This window comes from Poecile atricapillus, chromosome W, assembly GCF_030490865.1.
Source record: "Poecile atricapillus isolate bPoeAtr1 chromosome W, bPoeAtr1.hap1, whole genome shotgun sequence".
NCBI classification, from domain to species: Eukaryota; Metazoa; Chordata; class Aves; order Passeriformes; family Paridae; genus Poecile; species Poecile atricapillus.
The window spans coordinates 7,136,729-7,153,572 of NC_081288.1; the positions used below are offsets into that span (position 1 = coordinate 7,136,729).

Sequence of the window (16,844 nt, forward strand, 5' to 3'; positions counted from 1 at the left end):
GCAGTGCTGGTATCAGGTCTGGAGCAGGCTGCCCTAAAGCTGCTCCTGGGGTGGTGAAGAGTGACCTGCAGCACTACTGGAGTCACTGTCAGGAAATCTGAGCCAAGGTCCCGGAGTTTGGTGTCTGAAAACCTTCACTGTGGCTGTTTGATCCATCCCAGACCCTCCTGGGCATTTACTGCAGGCAGTGATTCCCCACTTGGCAGTGTTGGGTGATGGTCACAGGGGCTGCCTGGCTCTGGGCTGCTGCCACTGGTGGTTCCCTGTGGGATGTGGGGGGGATTGGGTGGATGATACAGGAGGTGCTGAGAGCGGAAGAGGCTCCCTGGACAGTGGAAATAAATGGAAGGAGTGGGAAGCAACAGCACTGGGAAGTGTGGGAGGCCCCATGTGAGACTCTGGCTGTTGGAAGCTGCCTGTGGTTTTGGGGGGTGCTGGGTGGCCAAAGGGGTCACTGCTGCCCACAGAGGGAACGGAACAACAGTGATGTTAAGTGATGTCCCTAACCCTGTGCAGGGGTCACTGCTGCCCTGCTGAGCTAGAGCAGCCTCTTGGAGTGGGTTGCCTTGGGAAGTCACCAAGCAAGCAGTTCCTCAGAGCATGGGGAATGTGCTGGTGCTGAAGCCTGTCCCACAGCTGGTGGCATTGCTGAAACAGCCTTGCAGCAGCCTGGCATCCAATCCATAGAAGTGAGCATTAATTTTAGTTATTTCAAGTTGTGTGTTGGAAGTAAATATTATTTGTGACTTTGCTTCCCACAGTGGTGGTACATCAGTCACACTGGGTCCTCCTGAGCCCCTGGGACCAGAGCTTGGGAGAGCGTGGATCTGCTGGGTGCTGGATCCCGAGGGATCTCTGGAGGATGGGCTTTTTGGGGGAATGCCAGTGTTCTGCAGTCAGGCCCTGGGGCAGCCAAGGAGCAGGTCCCTCATGAACACCCTGGCCAGCTGTGCACACATCTGGACCCAGCGTCTCTAGCAGTGGTAAGGATTGCCTGGGCTCTGCTCTCCCAAAGAGACCACAGCAAGGTTTCATTTTGAAAATGCTTTAATAAGGAAGTGTTGACAACACCGTTTTGCAAAATGTAAAGGTAACTATACAAATTCTTAATACAAAAAGAATAAATTAAAAGCAGATCTTTTTTAATTCTGCAACTTTTTCTACAACATACATATTTTTTTCCTTGATTACAGTTGAACAGAATCCAGTAAAATCATTTTCCATGCTCTAAAGTCAATTTCAGGAGAGACCTAATTTTTTTTCTTCTTTTTTTTTTCCTTTTTTTTAAACTAGAGAGTCCATTTTACACAACTTGTAATAAAACTATTGACAGTAATATATATGTAAAACTTTACATCTAGTTAACTAAGCAGTAACTGGTCATCTGATAGCACCTGAATGGGGATCGGCTATGCCTGAAACTAAAACTAATACAGAGTGAAAACAAATTGGACTGTTTCAACATTTTCAACACTCGACTGCATATAATATCATTTGAAAATAAACCCTGCCTCCCAGCACGGCCCCGTGAGGGACCATCCCCGGCTCCTGCCCACACAGAGGGAGTGTCAGACACAGAGACTGAACGCGGTTGTGGCTTTATGGCAGATGGAGCCTTGAAAAATAAAAAAGTAAAGGAGGGGCTAAGTTGGTAGTCAAGTGCTTGTCTATAATAGCTATGTATATACCCCTCCATGTTATACTTAAATATGTTAATCTTATATGATTAACATTTTATGTACATTTGTGTTTAATTGAATTGAGCTAAACAGTAAAACCTGTTTTACTTAATCTGTCTTTACTACCAGACTGGCTGCTCACATGTGCCTTGATTGCAAACCAGAAAAGCAGAACACAAAGCAAAACTCAATCTGTTTCTAGAAAGCTTTTTCTCCACTCCAGCCTGTCTGCAATTCAGGCTAAATATTTTTACTTTTCCCCTTAATTTCAGGGCTGCCACCTTTTAACCTTTGCTGCAAAACTGCAGAGCTGGTCTTGGAGGAATTAATGTTTCTTCCTGTAGTGCCCAGAGGCCTTAGTGCCGCTGTTGTTGAATTCTTTTTAATTAAAAGAAGGTACACAGAAAAAAACCCAAAAACAAATCCAAAGCACTTACCAGGGAAATTAAAAAGAAAACAGACAGTTGCTCAGAGCCCCTAAAAATCCTTGGGCTAAATTATTTGCTGTAGCTTAATTTGGTCCTTATTTAATCCTTTTACTTTAGCTACCAAATCTTATCAGTAAATGTCATTAATCAGTACTATCTCTTATCCAGCTAAAAATCCAATTAGGAGCTTGAAATAATTCCCATGTTAAAGACCCCAAAGCACAAAGAGATGGTGGAAACAGCATTCTGTGTGTCCAGATAAAGGCTGCAATCTCACCACTGGCTGTTCTTCCAGAATTGAAAGTAAGGCTTCAGTTACTGTCACAGTGCGTTGCACTCCCGGGTGATGCTTCAGGGAGGTCCAGAAGCACAAGGTTTGTGTGGTCACCTTTGTAAACCCTTTGCCAGTGTTTTTGTGGGTTTTTTTTCAGAGGGATAATTCATTTATGCTTCATGTGTGAACATGAAAGCGTTTCCTTATCACAGAATTATGGAAGGGTTTGTGTTGGAAGTGACATCATCCGGTTCCAACCCCTGCCATGGGGCAGGGACACCTTCCACTAGACCAGGTTGCTCAGAGCCCTATCCAGCCTGGCCTCTTGCCCCTTCCAATCCCATCTCTGTCACAGGTTTCCCTGGACAAATAACAGCCTTTCTGCTGTCGCTGCCTCATCTCTGCAAGGCCTCCTCCTCACCTCCAGTGATGTGAGGCAGCAGTGCAGGGAACCAAAGCCAACACTTCTGGTGTGAGTTGCAGAAAGGAATTGGCATGAGCTGCTTGCATTAAGGTTTAGAAACCCCATTGTATTTCAAAGCCTAATTACACAGAACCCATTCTCTTTTAAAGCCTGGAATGCAGTTTTCCAGCAATCTTAATACCAAAAGGTGTGGCAGCCCCCCAAGTCGTGGTGTTTAATTTGAAACGTTTTGCTCTACTTTGTCTGGTAGACGCTGTTGTTATTCTTGGAACACACACACACGCACACACACACACACTCACACTTTTTTTTTTCCTTTTTCCTTAAACTAAAGCTAACTTCAGTTTCTGCTTTTCACAAAGTAACCCCCTCCAGCCGTTTCTTTTAATGCCTTTCCCATAGGAAATCATCGTTTGCACGCACCAACAGGGGAAGGCTGGGTGCCCGCCCCCATCGAGTGGCAATAAAAACAGCATAGCACCGCAGTGAAGACTAAGACGTGCCAGCTTCAACATCCACCTAGATTGTGCACTTGTTCGTTACAAAAGTGTCTTTGAGGCCTTTGAAAGTTCCATGGCTTGACATGTATAAAGCATTGCTCTAAAGTATGTGTAAACTTGCAGCTCCTTCCAGGCCGCGCTCGTGCTACTCCGTTTGGTGTCCGCAGGCTGCTCCCGCTCGTGTCCGACGCCTGGCTCGGGCGCTTCTCTTTCTCTCTCACAAGGGGAAGGTTTGCCTGTCTGCTCGTTGTCCAACCCCGCTCCAGGAGCCTTCCCGCTTCCCACCAGACCGGTTCTCCCACACGGCAGCACACGGGTGACGAGCCCTTTGCTACACTGGTGCTAACGAAGGGAAGAGGAGTGGAACTGATATGTGAACGCAGCTTGGCCGTGTCAGGTTGATCGCGACGTGCTTTCCCTTGGATTTCCCATTAATGCTTTGTGCAGAAATAGATTCGAATTTATTGGCTGTATCTGCTTGTGGAAAGGGTTTTTTTGGCAATTTTTATCTGTATCAAAACAACCAATACAATCCCAACCTCTCCATGTATTGGTGGGCACTCTGTGCCAGCCACAGAGATGCTGTGAGTGCAGTACTTGCCTCTGCTTTAGGTAATGCCTTTGTAAACCTTGTCTGTCCAGTTCAATATTGGCTCGCAGACAGTGATGCTGCGATACCAGCCCAGACCTCAGGTGTGTCTGCAGCACAGGGGGTTGTTCTGCTTGCGTGTAGGTGGACTCCAAATGAAGAAGGAAATGCCATTTTGCAGGGGGTGGTCATGTCTGCTATCAAGTTAAAGAAGGGAGATGTTCTTGTAACTAGAACTTGCTGCGCAACTCATCCTGCCAACAGTGGTGTGGAGATCTTTGGCAGTGCTGACCTGATGGTGAGACTGACCCATCTCTGAAGTGATGGGATTTACTGTTTCAGAACAGATGCACTTTCAGGAATACGGTCTCCATTTCTCAGTCTCTGTCCTATTCCCACCCTGTTAAAACTAATGCTGTTGGCTTCAGCTCGCAGGTCATGGAATTCTTACTGCTGTTAAGTGCTGGGCAACACTAACCTTTGATATAAGCCTTGAAAAGCTTCCATCATTTCAAAGGAAAACCAATTTTGAAACTGACTCTTCAGATGGCTGCTCCTCTCCACCCGCTGCCCCATGGCCGTGGGAGGGATGGGCACCCGTCTGGCGATGGGATGTGCTGCGCTCCTCGCTGCCGTGGTGGATGTCTCGGGGCCAGTGTTCCATAAATGTCTTGAATTGCATCGTGAAAAAAGTGCTTAGAGTTGAAGCTGGTGCTGGGTGACAGTGCATCTGGGTAAGGCAAATGAGAGGCAGTGAGGTGATCTCAGAATGGCATTGATGTGATTAACTTGAGGTCAGGGGTTCACACTAGAGTTCCAGGCTTGGCTTTTTCCTGCCCATACCACTGGACATCTGCTAATTCTGGATAGAGGGGAGAATCCAGGAAACAGCTATCATTGTAGTTCCTGCAGGAGAAAGAAAACTTTGTCAGGATGGTGAGTGCTCCTGGGAAGTTCAACTGTGAGCATAAAACATTGTGTTATGGGTGGAGAGGAATGCAGGGTATTCACAGACCCCACTGCATTCTGCCTGTGTCTTCTTCCCCCAGCCCTGGTGACAGCAGCAGTGCTGTGCCTCTGCCCTGTCTGAGGGCTCTGCTGCTGTCCTGCTCAGTAGCAGGTTGGGATAGAGATTTTTTCTATAGGATGCTTTCCAAGGAACAAGTCCTTAGAGCAGCTCACTTGGACATGGGCTGTATCACCAGTGGGAACATTGAAGGAGGAGGGTGGTGGCACTTTCTGTAGCACTTTTGCTCTGGGCAGAGGCTTGTGCATCACCGAGCAGTCCCAGAGTTACGTGGCTTTCCAGGGATGAACCAGGAAGGGATTAGTGAGAGCATGCCAGGTCTGATGTGGAAAGGACCAGGTCTGATGTGGAAAGGACAGTGTTCTGCTGCAATAGCCTAGTCCTCATCTTGGGCTATGTTTCCTGACAAGCTACTGCTTCTTTTGCTGCTTGGCTTTTTCTTTGCCTGTACTGAGCAGATGAAACAATTAGTAAGAATTTTCATTGCTATTTACATTAAGACTAACCAGTGTCAGCTCCTGGCTTAGGCTGTGGACCTCCTTCCCAGAGGAAAACAGGTCAAAATCTGGATCTTTTGAAAAGTGACTGCTATATCTGTGCAGTCATAGCCAGAATTGATGTCTCTCACTTAAACTTTGATTTGATCCAACTTCCAAACTAGAGATTGTTTTAAGGCCAAAAGCAAGAGATGCTTATTTTTTTTGTTTACTGAGGATCATTCACTCCTTCCTGCATTCCCTCCCCACCTCACAGGACTGATCTCGCATCTGGTGCAGTTCCTGCTTCCTCTGCCCTGTTTTCCACCTGGTTTCCCCGGGATTGGTGTCTGAGAGGAACCTCAAGGTGCAAGGGCATCGACATTTGCATGTTAAAGAGCCTTTTGTTTTGCAGCTCTGTGCTGGAGTACAGAAGTTTATGGGATAACTCTAGAAAGCTGGGCTTGAAATACCTGACAAATGCCAGCTGGGAATGGTTGTAGATTCAAATGAGAGTGTCAGACAGCGATGGCAGTTTAATTAAAACAGAAATACTCCAAAGGTTTTTTTGTTCCTCCACCCTTCCCCCTCTGTCTTCCCACAGGAATGGGGCCAGGTTGTTCCTTGTTCCATAAAACCTCTCTGCTCAGCCTCAGCTCTGCAGCAGGGAGGGAGGGAGGGAGGGAGGAAGAAGGGGTGACGGAGCTGTGGCTGGAGCAAGGCCGGGAGCTCTGGCCAGGTCCTCTGAGCTTACCCAGCGTCCCCACCACGCTGCTCCCAGCCTGTTCCCACAGCACTCTGCCCACGCTGCTTTTGACTGTCCCGAGCTACAGATTTGTTGCCCCCCCTCCCCTCTTTCTGTGCCCGTTCAGGCTCCGCAGGGACACGGAGTGGGCTGCCCCCAAGTCCCTTTCACGGGAAAGTGCTACTCTCCCAGGCTGGCTGAAAAGGCACAGAGGGGGCTTTGAGCTCTCCCAGGCGCTGCAGGAAGCCTCGCTGGCACAAACGGGCACACGGCTAAAGGGACAGCGGGGGCCGGGCTCGCACTGTGCTCACGGACTGTGGGGCACAAGGAGGAAAGAACAAAACGTTCCCTTACTATACCTCTATTCATCAGTACTTTGGTGGGTTGGAGACTGAGACTCATCCATAGTGGGTGAGTTGTCTGTTGCTTCTCTGAACAAAGGAAAGCAAAAAAGGAGGAAAGAGGAGAGAGGAAATGTTAAAGAAAAGAAGTGACACAGACATTGTTATGAGCTTATTAATCCAGTGGGGAAACAAGTTGATGAATCATCTTTAGAAAAAGTTAGTGACACAAAAACATGTCGGGGAGAACTGTCAATCTGATGAGTCGTGCTGGGTGGGCACAGCCGCTCCTGCAGTGGAGGAATCTGTGTTGTGCATCTAATGGCAGACTGGACCCACTCCTGTATTTATACACCTTGGGTGCTATGCTCAGGCATGAAATAAATGTTGATTTGTCTCCAATTATTTTTGCATTGGTTGTTGTTGCAAGGCCTAAGCTATAAATCCAGGTAGCTTCTCTTTTACCAGCTGAGAATTTGGCTTGATTTTTTTTACCGTGAGAGATAAGATACAGGACTTAGCTTGAATAGAAAAATAATAAAAGCTGGGATTATCCAAACAGATGTCTCAGCTGGCTGCTCACCAGTTTTGATTCTGATCATCACTGAGATGGAGCCTAAGATTTGAATTTAAACTCAAACCCTTAACAGTGGAAATTTCAGTGTATGGTAAAGGTAGGTACCATTTTGCCAAACTTGGTATCCCTTGACTTTTTGTGAAATGGGACCAAGAACATTCTCCTGTTCTAAAGCCGAAGCACGTGCAAAGACCATATGAGGCTGGATGTCAAATGTGTGAATTTAAAATCCAGGTAAGCCTAAGGGTTGTGGTTATGGTTCCACTCATCTCCATTTTAAAGTGCAGTCACAAGCAGTGTTGGAGTAAAATCAGAGGTCAAACCTGGTCATAGGTGACATGGGTAATTAAAGAGCAGTAGATTTTCCAGTGGCTGCACAGTGAAATATTTTCAAAGTTAGTCCCTATTCATGACTCAGGGTATCAGATCTGTTTTCCTATTCAAAGGACTAGGGTATTTTGAGAACTGTAGTGTCAGATCTAGCTGATCTCACCAAAATCTCATCCCACAATCTGGGATGTGCTGAGTTAGATGGGATCTGGAAATGACCTTTATTTTACATGGCAGGACAGAACTGCTGGACAGAGAGTACTAGAGAATACACATGGGAGCTTGCAAAAGGCTGTTTATTTACTCCTGGAACTCCCCGCCTTGTAAAGAGGTGCCAAAGAACCCAATTACTGTATTTACATTTGTAATGGCTATGGGTGTGTAATGCTTCCCTCACACTCTGGTGAAGCACATTCATGTTAGTGGTAGCAGAAAAAAGATGTCTTTAAAAGTCATGCAGACGCATTGCTGGTGAAAACTGAGCAGAAAAATGAGGTTGCTAAACACACAGGTATGGCAGGCATTGAACCTTGCCTCTTCAACAAGGTCTTGGTGTGGACAGCCAGTGTGATGGCTGCTAAAAAATAAACATCAGCTATTTCAACATACAAAGAAGACTGGAGGAAGGAGACTGTCCAAGCAGGAGGAACCTGCAAGGCTCCTTTCCTTATGGATCTGACACTGCTTGGAGCAGTGCTGGGTCTGGATGACTCGGCCATGTCTTGGCCAGCCTAAATCAGAGCTCCACCACGAGAGCACAGGTGGGAGACTGGAAATGCTCCATGTGGATGTAGGCTATGGAGCATATGGGAAACATTCCCCATAGCTGTGCTTGTGTGTGGGTAGCTTTTTCTCACTGTCACTAAGTGAGAGGTGGATTCTCTAACCTGACCCCACAGACACTCACCCAGTCTGCCACGTGAGAATGTGGTGGGGACTGCCCGGCGGCGTGGCTGCAAGCTCGCTTGACGGAGTGGAACTCCTCTGGCTGTGAGGTAAGGCAGCTGGAAAACAACCAAGGGTGGAGAAAAACGACTGGTGAGGTGAGAACACAAAGGTCAGGGTGGTTCAGAAACATCAGCTGGTCAGACCAGCAGAAACATGTCTGGCTGTGAGTAAACACAGCTTGGGACAGACCTCGCCCTGTTCCTGGGTGATTGTGCCTGAACATGGCACAAGAGCACAGCCTCTGCTGACAGTGCTGCACGTCACAGGCTGGATCTGGCCTCAGCTCTGCAGGAACACTCAGTCTCCAGCTGAACTCAGCCACCCAGACTCTCCAGATCCTGCCTGGGACACACCACATTCCTCCCAGCACAGAAACTTGGTAGCTGCTGCCTGGACTCCATGGGTCCTCAACTGGAGCAGCTCAGCCTGCCAGGCTCAGCCCCCTGTTTCCAGGGGTGGTGTGAGATGGTCTGTGTCCCAAGGAGCCAGGGCTGGCAGCAGTACACTATTCATGTGCTAAGGAGGAAGGCAGCTCTGAAGATTTCAAAAGCTACAACTTCCTTTCACTGTGAATTTATAAAATTGCCTGGCTTTGTTGACAGTCCTATTATGGACCAAGCAAAGGCTTAGCTTACTTGAAGGAAGACAGAAGGAAGCTGGACTATCAATGGGCAGTGGTTCTTGGGGGAATTTCCCTGGTGAGGGTCCTGCAAATAAATCCACCTGACTAATCTTTCCTCCTCTTCAAGTAGCCCCTGTGTTGACCCTTTGAATTTAATATATGCCTAGAAGTCTGATCCTCTTTGAAGGACAATGTGCAGCCCAATTAACCTATCAGCTAGGACTGATCAGCTGAAATTACAGAGGCTTCTACCTGGCACCCCTCTCTCTGCTGTTAAATTCTTTAGCTGGTGCCAAATTACACTTAAAGGGAAAAACAAATTTTAATCTGCTTCTTGGAGCTGACAGCTCCTGAGGTCAGTATCCTCCCATGGCTGTGATTGGGAACAGACTGTGAACACAAAACCAATCTCAGCTGCCAACTGGTCAGGCCATGCTGTGATTACTGAACATATCTGTGCTGCACAGGTATCACATTTAGGTTTAAAGACCCAGCTGAGTGGGAGAATGGACTGACTGACAGACATTTTTAGGTGCTCTCACCCCAACCCCACCATTTTCCTGAACTCATACCATTTCCAAGACTAACCAAAAGCTTCCCAGTGTTGAAGCATTTTCTCTTGCTGCATGGAACAGAAGTTTCCATGAACCAAAGGGAGGAAGACAGATTTTCACAGGGAGACACAGGGTGGTTCTAGCAGCTCCTCAGTTGCGTCTTGGCCCACCCCTGGTATTCCTATGAGTGTTGGCATCACACATCAATCAGGCTCTTTTGGGCAGCTGTTGGTGGCCCACAAGGAGCCTCTGACTCCACACTGGAGTTGGCAAGGGCAGGGCCCCACTGGTGCCAGCATGGTGGTCACCATGGACTGGACACCAAGCTGGGATGGCAGAAGGCCAGCAGCCAGTATGGGTGGACAATGCACTGGTTGCTTGGAAGGCAGTGGCAAGTGCAGCCGGAGCAATGGTGTCTCCCATGCTGAGGCTGAGGCATGTGACTCAGGTTTTTAGCAAGTCCTTGATCTGTCCTGACTGGCTGGACAAGGAGTGACTGATGGCCAGTAAATATTTAACCTTGGACTGTTTCACAGCACATTGTAGCCTTCCCAGTGTAACGAATTTGACTGTTTTCTTACTGTTTAATATTAACAGCACAGAGGTGTGCAATGCTCTGTACATAACACAGAGGCAAAATACTCCACAAACTTCAGCACCAGTTATTGGAGCTGCATGGGAAAACCAAGTCTCAGCAGTGCACAAAGATGTCATTGCTCAAACATTTTTGTGGGGGGTGGTGGGGCTGGGATGCCCCACTTAACCTTTCTCATGCCTTTGGAGTACTTTCACTGAGTACATATATTCTCCTGGTCTGTGCTGAACCCCTGCTTGCCTCATCGATCCCCTCGCTGTGATTATGAATAGTGATGCTTCCCGTGGCTTTGTCACCTTCAGCCTCTAGTGCCATCACCCAAAACCCATCTGCATTCTGACGAAAGACCTGGCAATAACTGGGCTTTGGTCCCTCTCTGTCTTTTGAGCCCATCATTGAGAAGCGATGATTTCCATTGCCATTGATGAATGTCTTGGATAAGGCTTGCCCCACAGTATTACACCTCCAGGCTTGGTGAGCAGTGTGTGCAGGCCAGATACCGTGCTGTGTTCTGGCTCTGCTCTCCAGCTGGGGTGTAACACCTGGCATGGATCCAGGCTGAATGAGGCTCCCATCCCTCCCACCCGTCTGCCTGGGCCTGGCTCTCACCTGATGTTGCTTTACACATCTGAGGCATTCTCGTGACCCGGCTGTGTGCCACAAAGGTGCTTTGAGAAGATGTGCTGTACTGGGAGCTGCTGTCTGAGGAGGTGGAGCTCGTGTGCGAGAGGCGGCTGTGCTCCTTGTGGGAGGCTGTGGACCGCTGGTACCAGAGCCGGAGCTCGTCCGACACCGCAGTCCTACCCGAGCCCTTCTCATGGCCCTCCCTGCCCAGAGATGGAGTCCTTATGATCTGGGAGCGGGATGGGGTGAGCCTGACTGAGTCCACTTCATCCCCGTGCCAGTTCTCCTTAAACATCCCCCCTGCTGTGTAGGAGTTGGAGGTTTTGAATTGTGCTTTCACGCTGTAGTGTCCCTCCTGGTCGTTCTCCAGGCTCCGCACCACCACGGGTGTGGAGCTGCCCTCGATATACAGGGGATATTCTTTGATCCTGTACTGGGAGGAGGGCTGGCTCTGGCTGTGCAGGTAGACACGGTGGTGTCCTGTCCCGTTCCTCGCAGCCAGGTTGGGCATACTCCCTGAATTGGAAGAGACCAGGTTGCCTGCTGATTTGTGCCTTTGCCTCTGCCGTTCTCTGGCTTTCGATGGGGAATCCTCTGCCAGGGTGGAGTAGTTGGGGTTCATCTGAGCAGGGTAGTAGTGCTCTGAGCTGGAATGGCTGGTGCAGGAAGAGCAGTCGTCCATGGGGTCAGAGCCGTTACTGCTACGAGTCCTTGGGGTGTAGAAATCAGGGCTCCCTGTCTCATTTTCTGAGCCGAGGAGTTTTCCTTGTGACTCCAAACTGGAGCTCCGGTGTCTAAAGTGCTGAGCTAAGCTGTGCAGTCTGGTTGGGCTGATATCTACTGACCTGCAGGTACCAGGAAAAAAACCAGGCTGTAAGTCTACAGGTTGAATCATTCCCCATCCCTGTCTGTACACACAGCCACCATGGAAATCTGAGGACATTGAAAACCTGAACTCTCCCAGCACTGCTTGGGGCTGCCTGCAATGCAATCTGCTTCCCTTCTGCAGGGCTTGAGGTGATTAGGTCCTGTCCCTGTTTCTCTCCAGTTCCTTGGTGGTGACATTCAGTCTGCAGCACCATGAGGGACATAAACCCCCGCTCAATCCAATTCCTCTGTGACACCACCCTGGGAAAAGCCCAGAATGAAGGATAAAGCTTGGGAACTTCAAGCCTTGGCTTTGCTCGTTCATCTCTCTCATGGCAGAGCTGTTTGGGTCAGCATCATGCCTTTGATACCAGGTTCACCTCATGCCACCCTGCAAATCCCAAAACTTCACAGGCCACAAAGGTGGTGAGATTCCCTTACAAGTGGCCCATGAAAGTCCTGCACTGGTGCAATCCACCTGATGACAGACAGACTGCCCATACTTAGCCCTGAACGCTGTGATTTCTCCACTGGTCACTGAAAAACCACCCCTTGTCAAGCAGCTTGGTGCTACTGGGGCCCAGCCACAAGTAGCGAGTGCGGGATTCTCATTGGTGACAGCCCTTCAGGCAACCACCCCAAATCATGGTTTACAAGGCTTGATTCATGGCCAAGTCTGAGAGGTCTCTATTCACCCCAACTGTTTAAGAGCTCCACCAATCCCTTCAAGGAGCAGAAACACATCTACCTGAAGGATGGCCAAGGCCAGGGCATGCAGAATGAGTTACAGACTGAGCAATGGTTGTTTCAAACACCCAGAGGGCTCCTACCCAGTCAAGGCCACTTTTGAAGCCCTGTGCCAGGCTCATTTCTCATACAGCTTGGCTCCAGCATTAACAGACATTGCACCATTGAAAGGTATCCTCAGCTAAAGGTTTGTAACAAACTTAACCCAGGCTTTTAATGCTTTGCCTGAGGCTAATGTGTTGGCATAACTCTTGATTTATTCTGAGCTAGAGGATGGTAGCACTTCCCCTTAGGGCAGGACACCGACAGCACACAGGTCTGGCTCAGTTCTGTTCCCTGCAGTGTCCATGGAGTTTGTTACAAAAGCAAAAGAGCAATGAAGCTGAACAGTTTGTAAAAATCCTGCTGAAAATCACAGTCAAATTTAGCCCCACATATCAAATCACCTTCCTTACACACTTCAATTCTTTCCTCTGTCAACCCTGGGCTAAATTCCACTGCCATCTGGGTCCCCGGCTGGAGTGCTTTATACAGGCTCTTGATCTCCACATAACATCACACACGTGCAAACATTTTATACATGAGGGAAAATTAACACTATTCAACATTTTGTATCAGACAGGAAGCAACATGTTCTGTCCAGCTGGATCCATGGAGGAATTTACTGCAGAACTTAGCAGTAGCACCACATGCATTTTAAAAGTGGCTTGTAGAGCCTATAAACAGTCTGAGATGAAAGGTCCCAGCAGAAGAAAAACTTGATCACTTCAGGGGAGGGGTGAGGGGCAGAACTGTGTTTATCTGAAGGGATTTCATGATGTCAGTTCAGGAGAGATTGTCTACTGGCATGAGCACATGAGCCTCTTATGTGAACAGGACTGGCTTGTGTCCTTTCCTGAACTGGGAATTAATTCATACCCTGAGGGAAGGATAAAGCAAGGCAAATTTATTTCAGGGTTAGCAAGGTGAAGCTGGAGCTGGGAAGACTTACCGTGTGGAGTGGACGTAGTGCGGACTGCGTACCCGTAGATCCGGTGTCGATGGCATGCTGGACTGGGAATTCCAGTGGGGAAGGCTCCGGATGGGGCTGTTCTGCAGCGAGCTGCTCCCTCCTGCCTCGGCACAGCTCCCGGTGCTGGGGAACCGCTTGTGACTGCTGCAGAGGAAACACCCTGCTTCAGCTCTCACACAGGAATTTGGGGAAGTGGCTCCCATGCATCCTTCTAGATCTCAGGCATGTGCCTGGGATCTTGTGGGGGTGAGTGGGAGTTGGGTCAGCTGCTGCTCTGACTTGTGTCCCAGCGCTTGCTCTTCCATAGTGCCAGAGGTCAAGGCCAAGTCCTGTCAAAGCCCTCAGATGATCCACCATCCTACTCTTCTAAATGTTTTGTAGGATAACACTGAGATACCAAACAGAAATTATGTGGCTGTAGCCTGTTTTAATGACCTGCCTACTGGCCAAAACACTTAAAAGTCTCCTTTTAGTAAGGGACAACTTTGTACATTTTGAAAGGGCTCTCACCTGTCCCTCCTGAAAGCAAGGAATATCTCTGCAATGGAGCTTCAAGAGAGCTGGCTCACCTGGAATGGCTGTGTGAGGAGCGCTTCTTGACCTTCTCATAGGGCTCATCCAGGGATGACTCACTCCACATCTTGGGTTTGATGGGGGACTTGTCGTAGTCGTTGCGGTGGAAATGCATCTGGCGAAGGCCTTCCAGTGACTGCGGGGGAGGTGGCCGGTTGTGCAGCGGTGGCCGGGGAGGGAGGCCTTTGTGTGGAGACTGCAGAGGGGAGATTGTGCTGGTGACCTGAGAGTCCTCTGTGAAGAGAAGGGAGAGAGGTGATGGCTGTGTGCCACCTCCAGTGGCAGCACAGCCCTGAGAAATGCTATCACAGCTCCAGAGCCTGCTTCCTTACCCTGCTTCCCTTGGCTGTGTTCAGGGCCATCCCGAAGACCTGACTCTCAGAAGGGCACTGGCTGACGTTCCCATTTTGGGAGAGAATGGCCAGCAAGAGTGTGTGATGCATTAAAAAGAGTGAAACTTAAGGAAAAATAAGGGGGCATTCTAGGATTTTCTTTTGAAATAATTCAGAGCAGTAACCACAGCAATACTCACTGCTCCAGGCCTGATGTCTGACTACAAGATACAGTCAGGGGAAAGGAAGCTTTTTGCTGCTGGGATCTATCAGTGGACTATTACACAGAACAGTAATTCCATTTTGAGTGTCAATCAGAAGTTCACACATCCCTTCTCATTCTCTAGAACATACAGCAGCCAACATACCATCCTCGAGAACAAGGGCATCTGACAGGGAGCTGTCTTCACTGGCAATGTTTCCTTCTGAAGAGAGGAAAATACAAAGAGGGTCAGATGGTGCCAAGAATTGCAGTGACTGAGTGCTGAATTGCACCATGATCTTTGTCCACTAAGACTTAGCCTTAAGCAGTCACCTATGCCTTCCTCCTCCCAGAGCAAAAGGCAAAATTCCTATGAACGCTTGACTCAGCCCACTCTCAGTCTGGGAGGGCAGAGCTGCAGGTCGGGTCTCACAGTAGCAGGCTGCCTTTCAAGGAGCTGCTAACTCTTTTCAATAATTGGGGATTAAGACTGAGTCACAACATAGAGCTGAGATCCCCAGAGCATGCAAACTGGCACAGTGCCATTAGCAAGATTTACATCTTGGCCCTCAAGGACTCTGGGTTTCATCTATCTTCTTAAAATGATCATCCTGTTGCTAACTAAAGGCTCACACAAAGTACCAGTTCAAGGAAATGTTTTCAGAGCATCCTCTGCAGCAGCAGAAAAAGCTCTCAGGTCCTTGGCATACAGGTATTTGAGCTGCCTCCCCCAGCCTGTGTCCTCTTGGCTGGCTGTTATCTCTGACTGAGGTGCAATTTGGTACCCAGATCACAAATACAGCAGCTCTGAGCTCCTGCCACAAAGGCACAGAGAAAAGCTCTGCAAGTCAAAGGGAAAGGGGAAAATCCGCAAGGGATAAAGAACCACGGCAGAAAGTTAATGGATTTCATGAAAAACCATTCAACAACCCAGTAAACCATAAAGTACTGTGAGAATTACATTGTTTAAAAAAAATAAAAAGAAAAAGAAAAGAAATATTTGAAAACAGCAGTGACACTGCTCCCACTTTGATTTTACAGATGCCTTTGAGCCAGAGAGCTCACCCCAATCTGCTAACATTAATTACATTTGTACTGCACAGCTCTGGAGGAGATGCCAAGAGAGCAATTTTATAGGTGAACAAAGGAGTCACAGCCTGCTCTGCTGACAACCTGATCACCCACAGCACAACACGATTTTGCTACTGTGACCCAGCACATCCCTAACGCACAGCACCCTCTGACAGCACCCCTGGGGTCCTCCAGACAGGAGAGGGAAGAGGAGGGAGAGGAAATTTGGTGAAAGTTTTGTTCCCTGCCCTCCACAGACCCTCCATGATGCTGTGGGCACCAAGTCCCACTTACCATCTATGATCAGGGAGGCTCTCTGGGTTGGCTTCTTCCCAGATTTGATGCGATACTCATTGATGGCGTTCTCGATCTCCTGCAGTTTCTTCAGGGCATTCAGGTAGGATGTCTTCCTCTGCTTCTTCAGCTTTTTGCTGACGTTCGGGTCACTCGCCAGGCGCCGCGCAGCCTCCGTGATCTGGGACTGAATGGCAAATTCCCTCTCCAGGCGCTCCAGCTCTGCCTCCTGGTGAAAGGCAAGTGGATTCTGGTTAGCACCAAACTCACTGAGCCCACCTATGTGGAAGCTCTCCAGAACCTGACCAGTGGCCTCCAACAAAGGCTCTCCATCAGCAAAGCATCCACAGTCATGCTGCTGTCATCAGAGCCTCCTTGAGCATACCCATCATGCCTTCACCTGCTCTCAAAAGTTCCTGGAAGCACAGCTGGTGGAAGGGATGACCCATACAAGGAGGACATGTGTGCTCCAGCCCTAACCCTGATGTGCTGTTTGACTTTTACTGCAGTTCAATATGTCCAAGTTCAATGGTGCTCTACTACACTTTCATCCTTTTACACCCATCTGTGGGTCACACCTGCCTCCCACCTGCTCCTTCTCCCTGTTTTCTATCTCCATATTTAAGCCCCATTTGATTTCATTGCTATGTCTTGATGCAAAGGCACAGCTTTAACCTCCTTGAAAGGTTTGCTTGGCACCCACCAAACACTTTGGGGTAAAAGACAGGTTAAGTCCTCCCCAGTGTATAGCTGTCGAAATGAAGGCGTGAGTTGAGCTGAAGTAATTATGAGCTGCTCTAACTGATGGCACCAGAAAATTGTCCCCTCGAGTTACCAGCCAGGAAGGTGATCTGAGAGCCAGCAGTGTGTAACAGCAAGCTCTCTGTATGCCAGAAAGAACCAGTGCCCTCAGCGTTAGTCCTTGCAGGGCCTCAGCTGAGTTTTTAAATGCAATCAGGTGTACCCTGGAAGCTATCTATCCATTTTTGGTTATTCTCCAAAGTCAAGGGACT

The 16,844-nt window shown here is 48.7% G+C and overlaps 1 protein-coding gene across 2 annotated transcripts in view; it reads right to left on the reverse strand.

Moving 5' to 3' along the window:
- Positions 1-1,029: 1,029 nt before the first annotated feature.
- LOC131591516 (FERM domain-containing protein 4A-like) overlaps positions 1,030-16,844 on the reverse strand; it is a 176,600-nt gene continuing 160,785 nt past the window's right edge. For both annotated transcript variants that reach the window (XM_058862307.1, XM_058862308.1), the window contains exons 17-23: positions 15,832-16,060; positions 14,633-14,689; positions 13,929-14,166; positions 13,339-13,503; positions 10,719-11,578; positions 8,298-8,394; positions 1,030-4,800 (exon numbers count right to left, since the gene is read on the reverse strand). In XM_058862307.1, coding sequence (XP_058718290.1) covers positions 4,698-4,800; positions 8,298-8,394; positions 10,719-11,578; positions 13,339-13,503; positions 13,929-14,166; positions 14,633-14,689; positions 15,832-16,060 — 1,749 coding nt within the window. In that variant the 3' untranslated portion in view covers positions 1,030-4,697. The remainder of the gene's footprint in view (positions 4,801-8,297; positions 8,395-10,718; positions 11,579-13,338; positions 13,504-13,928; positions 14,167-14,632; positions 14,690-15,831; positions 16,061-16,844) is intronic.